Genomic DNA, 12369 nt, shown 5'->3' with positions numbered 1-12369 from the left:
GCCTGGCATACTTTCTGTAGTAAATTAAATCCTTTAATCCAAACATGTTGAGAATCGTCTGGAACAGATTCCCTTAAATCATGGTAACCCATCCACATACATGAATTATATTATCAGGTCCCCAAATGTCAGAATGAAATGTTAGTAGCTTAAGGAAACAAGAGATGCAAAACAAAAGCAGCCTGTTGACGAGCAACTGACGTCATCACCCTAGACTTGTGTAAAGCATTTGACACTCCCTCACGACATCCGTTTTAAATTGGAGAGACATGGGTTTGATGGATGGACTATTCAGTGGATGAGGAATTGGCTGGATGGTCACACTCAAAGTGTAGCAGTCAGTGGCTCAATGTCCAAGTGGAGAGCAGTGACAAGTGGTGTTCCTCAGGGGTTGGTGTTGGGGCCAGTGGTGTTTAACATCTTTGCTGGTGACATGGTCAGTGGGATTGAGTGCACCCTCTGCAAGTTTGCTAAGGTCACCAAGCTGCGGTTGACATGCTGGAGGGAAGGGATGTGCCATCCAGAGGGACCTGGACAGGCTGGAGAGCTGGGCCTGTGCAAACCTCATGAAGTTCAACAAGGCCAAGTGCAAGGTCCTGCACATGGATCAAGGCAATCCTACGCACAAATACAGGCTGGGTGATGAGTGATTTAAGAGCAGCCCTGAGGAGAAGGACGAGGGGGTACTAGAGCATGGAAAACTGACTGTGAGCCACCAATGTCCTCTCACAGCCCAGAAAGCCAACTGTATCCTGTGCTGCATCAAGAGAAGTGTGGCCAGCAGGTTGAGGGAGGTGATTCTCCCCCTCTACTCCACTTTTGTGAGACCCCACCTGGAGTACTGTGTTCAGCTATGGGGCCCACCCACAACATAAGAAGGACATGGACCTCCTTGAATGGGTCCAGAGGAGGCCACAAAGATGATCAGGGGGCTGGAGCACCTCCCTTATGAGAACAGGCTGAGAGAGTTGGGGTTGTGCAGCCTGGGGAAGAGAAGGCTCTGGGGAGAACTTATAGCGGCCTGCCAGTACTTACAGGGGGCCCACAGGAAAGATGGGGAGGGACACTTTATCAGGGAGTGTAGTGATAGGACCAGGGGTAATGGATTTAAACTGAAAGAGGGTAGATTTAGATGAGATGTAAGGAAGAAATTCTTTACTGTGAGGATGGTGAGGCACTGGAACAGGTTACCCAGAGAGGTTGTGGCTGCCCCCTCCCTGGCAGTGTTCAAGGCCATGTTGAGGCTTCGAGCAACCTGGTCTAGTGGAAGGTGTCCCTGCCCATGGCAGGGGGGTTGGAACTAGGTGATCTTTAAGGTCCCTTTCAAACAAAATCATTTTATGATTCTATGTTTCTCTTCTGATTTTACTAAAAAGTGTACCTGTCCATTAGAGAAAGAACTCTGAGTGAGCCTGTTGAACAAAGAGAAAGTCTGTAGAAGTTGTGCCTTGTGTGCCTCACACTTGGGACACTAATGAACATTCACGTGCTTTGTATTTTTGCCGTAGCTTCAGTGGAGGAGTTGCTTTCTTAGTGAGTTCACATTAATGAGTACCATGCTGAGCTGGTTTAAATTAATAACTTCCATAGTTTATTGAGTGTTGTGCGTGGTCTTTTCTGTTAGTGAACAGAACTGGCCAGAAGCAAAAGCCCTGCGGTGCTGGAGGGCACAGTGATCACCCCAAGAGCATGTGGGGCTGCTTCTAGGCCATGGTGGGTGGTCTTGAAGGTCTGCTGTGCGCCACTGCTTTTTATCCAGAAAAAGTGACTTCCAGGTATGAAAAGCTGGGAAGCACTGTCAGAGAGATCCCAGCTCACTCTAGAACCAGGGTAATCAAGTCAGCACTCTGCCTGGGATAATTAATTCGGATGAAAAGCAGGTGATGTATTTTAATGCTTGCAGAACTCAAGCTTTTATATCTGCTTCATACAGCACCCACACATTCATAACTTGGCTCCAGCTGTGGTGCTGCATATCTCTGTGGTCCCTGCTGATCTGCATAGCCTCTTGTTGGATTTGCTGCACAGATGTAAGTTTATAAACAGAGAAGACTCTGGCTAGACTGTTTGGAAACATACGCCTGACTCTAGATGAAATTTTGACCCAGACTTACACTGAGCTAAAATTTTTTTCCAACTCTTATTTCAGAGGTTAAATAGGATGTTGAAATCCCTAAACCCTTTAAAGACTGCCCAATTTCATCCTACTGGGACAAGTAGTATAATCTCACAGCTTGCTTTCAGAGTTTCAGCTCAACAAGGCTGACTTTTGGACTAAGCTCTGGATGAGGAGCTGACTTTCTTTTCAAGGCCCAGGCTTGCAAGCTCTTTGCAGTTGGTGTTTTCCTGCTTTTCCCAGACGGAGCTTCTGGACTTGCCCCACACAGTACTTTTTACTCTGCCTGCCTTCCTCCTTCCTTGACTCTGTCCTCTACACACAATGAGCTGTGATGGAGAACTTTCCCAGTCAACAAATAGTCAGAAATTCCAAATCCTGTAATAGTGGCAGACAAGGATTCCGTTCATTTATTTTTATACATTTCTATTTACACATACTTATATAATAGGATCTCTTCAATCAGAAAGTCCAAGGTGTCTCTGAAGGCTCTCATCTTCATTTTGCAGACAGAGAAACTGAGGCACAGACCTTAAATTACTTGCTCGAGAGCTTAGGGAGTTGGCAGCAATCAGAAATAAAACCAACCTAGCTTAACTAGCAGTCCCTACTTTAATTTTTAACATCACTGCTGTCCAGAAAAAAAAAAAAAAAAAAAGGGGGGGAAAAATAGTAACAGAGGTTATCATTTGAGAGAGCTAAACATGAGTACTTCCTTACCTTGCCATCTTTTAATGACTGGCCACCTTGTCATGGGTTACAGTAAACAATAAGCAATTATTTCCAAGCTGTGCACAAATTTGCTGTTTTGAAACCAGGAAAGTTGTTTCATAGAATCATAGAATGATTTGAGTTGGAAGGGACCTTAAAGATCACCTAATTTGAACCCCCCCTGCCATGGGCAGGGACACTTTCCACTAGACCAGGTTGCTCAAAGCCCTGTCCAACCTGGCCTGGAACATTTCCAGGGAGGGGGCAGCCACAACCTCTCTGGGCAACCTGTGCCAGTGCCTCACCACCCCCACAGTAAAGAATTTCTTCCTATATCCAATCTAAATCTACCTTCTTTCAGTTTAAAGCCATTACCCTTTGTCCCATCACTACACCCCCTGATAACAAGTCCCTCCCCATCCTTTCTGTAGGCCCCCTTAAGTACTGGCAGGCCGCTATAAGCTCTCCCTGGAGCCTTCTCTTCCCCAGGCTGCACAACCCCAACTCTCTCAGCCTGTCCCCATAAGGGAGGTGCTCCAGCCCCCTGATCATCTTTGTGGCCTCCTCTGGACCCACTCGAGCAGGTCCATGTCCTTCTTATGCTGGGGGCCCCAGAGCTGAACACAGCACTCCAGGTGGGGTCTCACAAAAGTGGAGTAGAGGGGGAGAATCACCTCCCTCAACCTGCTGGCCACACTTCTCTTGATGCAGGCCAGCATTTAACCTTACCCAGTATATTTTCTTTTGCTAAAAATGGGGACAACAATTTCAAATAAACATTAAATATCTGCCAAATCCTACCTTGCCTTACTTTCAATACATGACATTTCAGAAGGATGTGCCACAATGTACTTGGCATGTTACATACACTGGGGGAATCGGGAAAGGTGAAATGCTTTTACCCTATTGTGCTCGATTTACTTCTTGTATTTTCACCCACTAAAAGCAAACTAGAGGAATTGGCAGTCCTTTTTGCAGTTTGTTTTATTCCTCTGGAAACTCCAACAGCATTGAAACAGGTAATATACTGTCACTTGTTACAAACTAGTTCACGCAGGCAGATTCTCAGTTTCTTGCAGTTTCTTCCTCCTAGATGTTGTGTTTTCTGATCCATCCAACGCAACTTTCATGTCTGTTTGCTCTCTTTTTCCAGCTTCTGGCCATCCTCACTGCTTCTTCTGTCACCTAGAGCTTGGCTCTGACCGGGAAGTGCCTTCCAGTTTCGTCCGCTATGTCGATGTGGAATTTGACATGCCCACCACTTCTGCATCCAAAGCCACTGTTCGGTCCATCTCTGTTGAGGACAAGACCGATGTGAGGAAGTGGGTCAACTATTCAGCACACTACAGTTACAAGGTAAAACTGAGCATGTGGCTGTCACCATGGTTACTTTTCATACTTCGTTGTCCTGGAAAGTGTGAACAGACAAAATACCATGGGCAGATGAGGTGGGAATTTGGTACATGCCAGGCTCTGTGCAGTAGCTACCTGTGTGCAGCCTGTTGATTCATGGCAAACAAGCAGTGTATTATCCCTCAGCGAAGATGGAGTAAACTTGCTTGGAGTTGCTTTGTGGAAGAGGATACACACAGCCAGCTGCTGGGGATTAGCTGTTACAGTAAGAGTGTGAGCAAGGAGTTTGGCTGCTCTTCCTCGCAGCTACAGTGGGAGTGCTACAGCAGACAAAAGGATCACATTATTTCTCTGCTTAAATACTTCTTCTTCCTGCCTTCCCTAAGAAGAGGAGCAGATGGGAAAATACACTATACATATACCTGCCAAGAATCTCAGTATGCCAAAATTTGCGTGTTAGCTGATCACTCAACAGAGAAGTCAGCATCCTACCTGCTTTCTTCAAGAGCAAAAATGAGAGATACTGAAAAGATTCTCATGGCAAATATTTTTAATGGTAATTGTAATGACATTTTTAGTAGTCTCTTAAATTCCCTGGAGATAGTATTTGATCTTCCTAAGTATCCCTTCTAGGAATTAAACATAGGATTATCCCTGAGTTTTTGGATGTGTTGAATCAGTCTTTAGAGATTAAAATTGAGGCTGGCCTTCATCTGTCACTTAGGAAGCCACCTATTCTCTGCAGATTTGGTTCTAGGTTTGCATTCAAAGTACAGCTGGGGATTGTAATGTATACAAAATCATGTGATACTGGTTCTCTGCATGACATCTCTTCTGGATGTGATGTCATAACACTGTTGAATCATAAAACTGTTTGGATTAGACTGAAAACACTTACAGTAAACAAAATCCAGCTTTCCCTCCCTCCCTGTGTTCTCTTCACAACCCTCTCCGTGTACCAAGAGTTTTTTCACCTGAGGAGGACACGAACCACTACTAAGGAAGATTTTTGTATCTTCTATTTACCTTTCTCATTACAAATGTTCTCCCTCTTTTTTCTCTACCAGGTCGAAATAGAGCAGAAAAGAAGCTTGAATGAGGATCTGAAGGGAGAAGATACTGCAAATGTTAATGAATGTGCTATGCAGTGAAGGAAGATCAGTCTGCAAGTCCCAGAAGGGGTGGTCACATTAACAGACGTGGAAGAAAGGATTTGCAGGGTTTTGGTGTTTTTCTTTTGAAAAGTATGGAGTACTACTTTTAAAATAATGCTCTGAAGAGTATTATTTTTCCTTGTGATGATCTGTACTTTGAGAAGAAGCTCATCAGTGGTTTGTTTGAAGCGGACCCATGGGCTTTTTCTGGAACGATTTAAGTACAGTTGGGGAATAGACAGAATGACTCGTATTACAGTCAACTTTGCCTTTTCTGCCTCTTCAACATCTAGGTTCTGCACTGAAGTATGGTCTGGCCACCATCACAGCCAAACCAGAAAGCAGCCTTTATCTCACTTACAATCTTGCCCTCCTGTGTTAAACATTTTTATTGTATGCCTGTTGGTTTGGTCATTGGCAGATCCACTTCCTTCTGAACTGCCAGATAAAACCCAGGGAACAGCAAGTGAAAAATTTTGTAAAATCTCATTTCTGAAGTGGTCAACAGAGTGAAAATCCTGAGCATCGTTCTGGAGAATCAATAAACTCTGCATCCTAAACACAGCAAACAGCCGAGCAGATGGACTACAGGCAGGACAGCTAATCATGTAGCTGTTCTTCTGTTCACCCCTTCCTGTCTCATTCTCTGAACAACATGTCATTGTGCTCATTTTCCTGGGGTCTGCACAAGTTACAGTTTCTTAAAATTTGTGTTTGTTTGTCTGGGCTCTTCTATTACCTAGATGGAACATGGTTATGGCTACTAGTAACAGGGAATGTGTGTTACAGTAGAGCTGATACAGGAGGGACTTGGCTAAGATTAGATCCTTCCTGCCTAGAAAGATATTTAAGGAAAAACATCGGGGTTTGGTTTTGGGGTTGTTTTTTTTAATATGTTTTCTTCAGTGGGTAATGTGGGTGGTTACTGAAAATGTCAGAACACAATTATTTTAATAGACAATGTTGTTTGCCTTCCTGACAATCCTTGGAAGTCTGTCCAGCACAATATTACTTTCATGTTCTATCTTGAACCTACAATATAAGTAACTTGTATCTTTATAAAACCCCCACTAACTGGGACCCGAAATCTCTTTTCAGACATTAACAACAAGCTTCCATCATGAAGACTTTTTTTTATCTCTACTTAGATGAAAGAAACAGCAAGTCTTAAAACGTCTTTCTAAACAAAAGTCACTCATTCATATATATTTTCAGAGAAAACAGCATTCAAAGGACCCATTTTTGTAGTTGTTTCCATAGCTTATATAATATTGTGTCTCGAGGTAATTTTAAATTATTAGATCATTTATCTTTGGAAAGGTTACTTCTGACTTTGAAATCCCACATTTGGAAAGCCTTGGCAATGTAATTTAACATCATAATGAATTAAAATGAAATCTTTTTATAAATTTATAAATTTATTTTATTTTACATCTCATATAACAGAAAATTAATACACTTTCAACTTACTACTTTTACTGCGACTCCTGTAAAAATCACTACAATGTTAAAATCCCAAATAAAACATGAGATTAATTACACTGAGTCTAAAACTGGTAGTGGTAGAGTTTAAAACAAATTATAGGGAACTTATAAATGCCTTTTTATATGCACCTAAATTTCAGGTCTATGTCAATATAGTGATATCTATTTACGTAGGTACACTACTATAAATAAGTAAAGTGTCAGTCCTTCTAGGACTGCTTAATAAGCATGTAATACTCTTGCAGGGAGTCCTACTGAAGCCCAGGTTGCTCCTTGGAACACACCAGTCAGTACTAAGCATTTGCAACATCTCTCTGTCAATGGATGAATGCTATTAACTTCTAGGAAGCATTTTGAGATCAGTGGATTAAAATTACCAATAAAGTGCAAGGCATTATTATTTATGAAATGGTAATTTGTATAGGTTGTGAAATATCTGAGAGATGGGACTGAATTCGTGACTGATTCTCAGCTCTGTTACAGGCTGGCTGTGATGAGTTGCATGGCAACTCGTCTACAAAATTCACTCTTTTCAAAGGCATTCAAAGAACTTCTGGGTGTTTTTCCTGTTTTTCACTGCAGCTCCTAGTGTACAGTTTCTGAAAAGGATCAGCAAGAAATCCAACAAAACCAAGCTGAAAGAGTGCTGAGATGTTGCTGAGGAAGTGTGGGAATGTTTCGTGAAAGAAACAGTTGGGAGATCTACTCTGATCTGTAGGCTTAGTGTCTGGATTTTTGCCTTTTGACCCCCGGCCTTTGAAAACAGATATAAGTAATAGCAAATAAACAAAATTATGTTGTACTCCTCAAAGAAGGTAGAAAATCAAAGCAATATCACTTTCCATCTCTGTTGAATTCTTACACTATTCAGTCTGTATCATGTTTCAGCCACAGAATATTTCATGCCACAAACACTGAAAGATGTACATATTGGAAGTTTCTGGATTTGCTTAATTTCTCTACCTTTTCATCACTGATTTTTTTTTTTAATTCAAAGTTAATGAATGAAAGAAAGATTGTGGGCCTGACTCTGATCTCTCTTAGGTAGTTAGTTGTATGACAGAAGTAACTCTTCCAGTCCTCATGGAGTTACGCAGGCAAAACTGGAAAAGCATTCTAGTTTACAAAAAAGCTATTTTAATCCATTCTGATCTCTGGATAATATTTTTCTGATATACCTGCCACTGAATTTTCAGGAGTTTAGGATGAACACCTTGGCCAGAGTTTCAAAAGCTCTTATTTCCTATTGAAGCAACAGAGTAGGTAGTTTGATTTTTTCAAAAAAGCACGAACAACCAAAATCTTTAGAAAGTCTAGTGTTGATATCACCAGATGTCACCACTGAATTCTTTTTTCAGTCCATCACCATTACGAACCCCGAGCATTTGATCACCGGGATCCTAAGTGCCCTTTTAGAGGCTTCTGCTGTTCTTGCGTGATTAAAAAGTGCCAATTTTTCAGTGTTAGATACTGTCACGTATGAACTTTATGTACATGAATGATATATTCTTCACTCATAGGGGTACAGTAGCAATTTGGACAAGCTGTTAATGGGAGTGAGGGGAAAAGAGCTTGAGAGGGTAGTCAGTTTTAGAGTAGCAGAAAATATTTAGATACAAGCTATGCCTGTAGTAGGGATGGATTTTATTATTTTTTATCTTGGGGAAGAATTTCTTTGAATAGTTTCAGTTTAATACTCCTTTCGAGAAAGATATAATCACTGTCCTTTGTTTCATTTGAAAGCTCTGTAGTACTCAAACACTCTCTGTACAGGAAATGTGCCTTCAAGGTAAGCACCCATTTACTTCCCGAAGCTATTCCCACTTTCAGCCTTCTTTCTATTTCTCATTATGGTTTTGTTTAATTTTTGTACTGTGGTATGACTTGAGGTATTGCAGGGAATTTTGCCTAGAAAAATACAGTCTTTGATTTAAAGGCGTAAAGATGAACAACATCTCTGGGCAGCTGAGCTTATTTTAGTAAATGCCTCTTACATTTATTAACTATGAACACTTTGCTAGCAAAGGAAAATTGGTAAATTCTGCTGAGAAATAGTTAACTGACGTTATTTTTGTCCTTTTATTTAGACTCAAATTTAGTCATCTTATGAAGGAGACGGATTTTAGGTTCTTTATTGTAGCAGTATCATAAGAAACATTGCAGAAATTTTTCTGGTGGGTTGCTGGCTGACATATTTACTCAAGTAATATCCAAGAGGATATCCAAGACCTGTTGGTCTACCTGTCCACGTGACTTAGTAGCCGCCAAAATTCCCTCTTAATCATTCACCTCCCAGGATAGAGAGCAGCTGCATGCTAAAGAGTGTACAAAGTTCAGCCTGGAGGTACTTGCTCTGTTACTTGCATGAAATTCTCAGTAATTTCCTTGGCCCTTGAATGCACACAAACTAATCAAGCCCTTGATAGGTCACCTCTGTTCCAGAGGGTGAAAAAGTGACTCTTAGCAGCTCGTGTCTATAGTTGTATTCATCTCCAGAACTGGCCAGCATAAGAATTTGGACCACACAGAGGTCACTTACGGATGAAGTACTTACCCTCTTCTGCCACTAAAATTAAATCTATATCATGAGTTGTCTGAGATACGAAATTTTGTGTGATAACAGGCATAGCTGTTCCTAGCCTTCCTGTTTTGTTCAGCCACCCACCCACTCAACACATTCATCCATCCATCCATCCTCCCGTCCGTCCTACCCACCCTCCCTCTCTCCTATACTTGCAATTCATTCTTTGCACTATTGACATTGATTGGTTTGATGATTATTTTGTAACATGTTCCTACCTTTTTGGTTTGTAAAATAAGAGAGTCTATACACTGGCTAACTTTGTAGAAGTGGTTTATTTTTTTTCTTTTTATTTTATCCATTGAAATGGGATCTCATGTTTGTTTGAACTATGGGAAAACTTAAATAAATGTTAAGATGAAAGAGCGTATCCACATTTTCACTGTGAAATTGTATGTGTTGTATATTCTGATAAGTCAGAAGTCTTGAATTCAGAAGAGGAAAAGGGAGTGTTTTGAATGGCATAAAGAAGGACATAAATTAGAAGTAGTGGGACTATATACAGAAAAGAGATTATTTCATTTGATCATCCAGACTGAACAGTAGACTCAAAGGAAATGGAGCAGGCCTAGACCTTGAGCCATATAACAGAGGGTGGAGCAGTGCTGATGTAATTCTAACATTTGAATGAAGACATCTGAAACAAAGTCATTGAGAATTGAAGCTCCTGTTTAGTGGCTCTCTTTTGTTCCCTGACTGCTAAAGCCAGGACTACATGCAAGACAGTGTCTTCCTGTGATCAGAACATCTGTTTGCAAAGCAAGTGTAAAGATAAGGTTTAAACTATTTACAGAGTCCTCTGCTGTGATTCTGTGTTCTTTCAAACTTGAGTAAGCCATGTATCATTTCATACATCCTTTCACTTCTCTCACAGTCACTGAGACCAGTTGCAGTCTGCTGTTTTTCTCAAAAGCACTCCCTGAATCAGACTGAAGAGCTGGGCAGTCTCATTGACCAAAGAAAATCAGATACCCATCATAAGGACTGCTCAGATTATTACTCTGAGCTCAGGACGTTCTCCATAGTATGCCTCAGTACAACTGCCAGCAAATCAATCATTTTATGGTATAAGAAAATGGAGGTACACAGGGAACGATGCCCCATTGTTATGACCTGGACTGGTAGTCATAAAGGTTTTGTGATGCCCTTGGGCTAAATGAAGGTGAAAAGACATCAAATAACCAGTCAAAATGTTTAATTTGCGATAGATGCAATCTTGGAAAAGGATAATAAGTTATGTGGCCTCTTATTGATAAGTCTGTAAGAGGGAAGGGAAGGGACAAAAAAAAAGAAGAAAAACGAGGAAAGAAAAAAAAGAAAGGAGAAAGGAAGAAAAGAGAAAAAAACCCCGAAAAAATAAAAAAGAAAAGAAAAAAACAAAAAATAGAAAAGAGTGAAAAGAGGAAGGGAAAATTAAAAAAAAAAAAGAGAAAAGGAAGGGAGAGAAAGAGAGTTAAAGAATCCAGGTCACCACCCCAGGTTCCAGCGTTGTCTCTGGTCTGGTAATCTTGGGTGGTGGGTGCACACTCAGCAATGTTTTCTGTGGCTTTCTAAAGTTCATTTTATCGGCTGATTTGCATACCAGACAGAGAGGCAGGTTTTCCACAAACTCATTTGCCTGAGAGGCAAGGAAAAGGCAGAGCATGTATGGGTTCTGCCCATCCACTGAGGGGTGGCGGGGTGCATTAACCCTTTCGTTCAACTGAATTGCAATTTCCCCCTGCCACCTTTACCTTTCCCCAAGTTACTGCCGGTTTTGGATGACTTCATGCTTCTCGGGCAATCATCCAGCCTTTGGCTCCTTCTGGGGTAGATGTTCCCCTCTTAACAATCTTGTAGCTCTTCTTCAAGCGTATAGTGGCTAACGGTGCCTGCATCATTTATACAAAGTATCAAACTTACAAATAGAGCCAATGTTCAGCAGTCCTCCTTAGAAGATCAATGCAGGAAACAGTTCGATGAATGTTTGAGGCATTAATGACTTCAGTTCCTCACACTCATGTTCATTATTCAAGAATAAATCAGGTCAGCCAGAAGAAAGACGGAAAGTTAAATTGAAAGATTCAGGGGCTGTTAGTAATAGCAGTTTGTTCACTGTAATTCAGATACTCAGTGACATTTGGAAATGATACTATCAAATTGGGAGCATAGGATTATATTAACCATGATAGCCTGATAATATGCAAAATGGTTTTAAAAAGAGCTATAGAAAAAGCTGAAAGTTTGAAACGAGAGAGCTCAGAGTACCTTGTCAGCAGTGCAGTCCTTCAATGCAAGTCAAAATAACACTCTACAAGAGATGGAGAAGTCAGAGTGCAATGTGTACCCAAACAAAAGACATCACTAGAGTGAGATAGCACAATTTGGAGAGAAAAAGACACCACAGTTTTCTTTCAGTGCTCTTAGTTGCCATGATTGCCCTTACCATCTAATCTAGACATGTTATGAATTTATGAGTAGAAGAAAAACAGCTGAAGGTCAGCTAAGGTAAAGCAAAAGACAGAGAAGCAGCCCATTGTTCCACTTTAGGTGCAGGTCTGTGACCCAGCATGTGTCTGAAACATGAAGTGTACCAGTCCCAGAAAAAGATCCTGTCCTTTTGGTCATAGTAGTAGAAGCCTGACAGCAACTGCCATACATAAAAAAGTAGTTGGAATTGTACTTTAAACACCAGCTATTAAAGGTGTCTCTCAACCCTGAATAATGAGACAGCAAAGCCTGATGGAGAGGAGTGACTATACCACTGCCTGCAGCTGCACTGGGGTGCTACAAGAAGCAGCAGCCACATGCTGGGGTTCAGGGGGTGTGGGCAGACTGGTCCTTCCCTCTTTGGGCGTCTCCCTTATGGAGAACAGAAAAGACAGCTCTGCTCTACTCCTCTGTATGGAAGTAAAGAAATTCATTAGGACATGGTCAGTTCAGCAATTGTATTAATACAGAGAGTACTCAGATTAAAATCGAATTAAATG

At 41.3% G+C, this 12369-nt stretch overlaps 1 protein-coding gene across 3 annotated transcripts in view; it reads left to right on the top strand.

The window, feature by feature from the left end:
• STON2 (stonin 2) overlaps positions 1–9770 on the top strand; it is a 78885-nt gene extending 69115 nt beyond the window's left edge. For all 3 annotated transcript variants that reach the window (XM_074910056.1, XM_074910055.1, XM_074910057.1), the window contains 2 exons: positions 3981–4183; positions 5248–9770. In XM_074910056.1, coding sequence (XP_074766157.1) covers positions 3981–4183; positions 5248–5331 — 287 coding nt within the window. In that variant the 3' untranslated portion in view covers positions 5332–9770. The remainder of the gene's footprint in view (positions 1–3980; positions 4184–5247) is intronic.
• Positions 9771–12369: the final 2599 nt, after the last annotated feature.

Source organism: Athene noctua, chromosome 6 (genome assembly GCF_965140245.1).
Source record: "Athene noctua chromosome 6, bAthNoc1.hap1.1, whole genome shotgun sequence".
Taxonomy (NCBI): Eukaryota; Metazoa; Chordata; class Aves; order Strigiformes; family Strigidae; genus Athene; species Athene noctua.
This window is presented reverse-complemented; position numbering and strand designations above follow the sequence as displayed.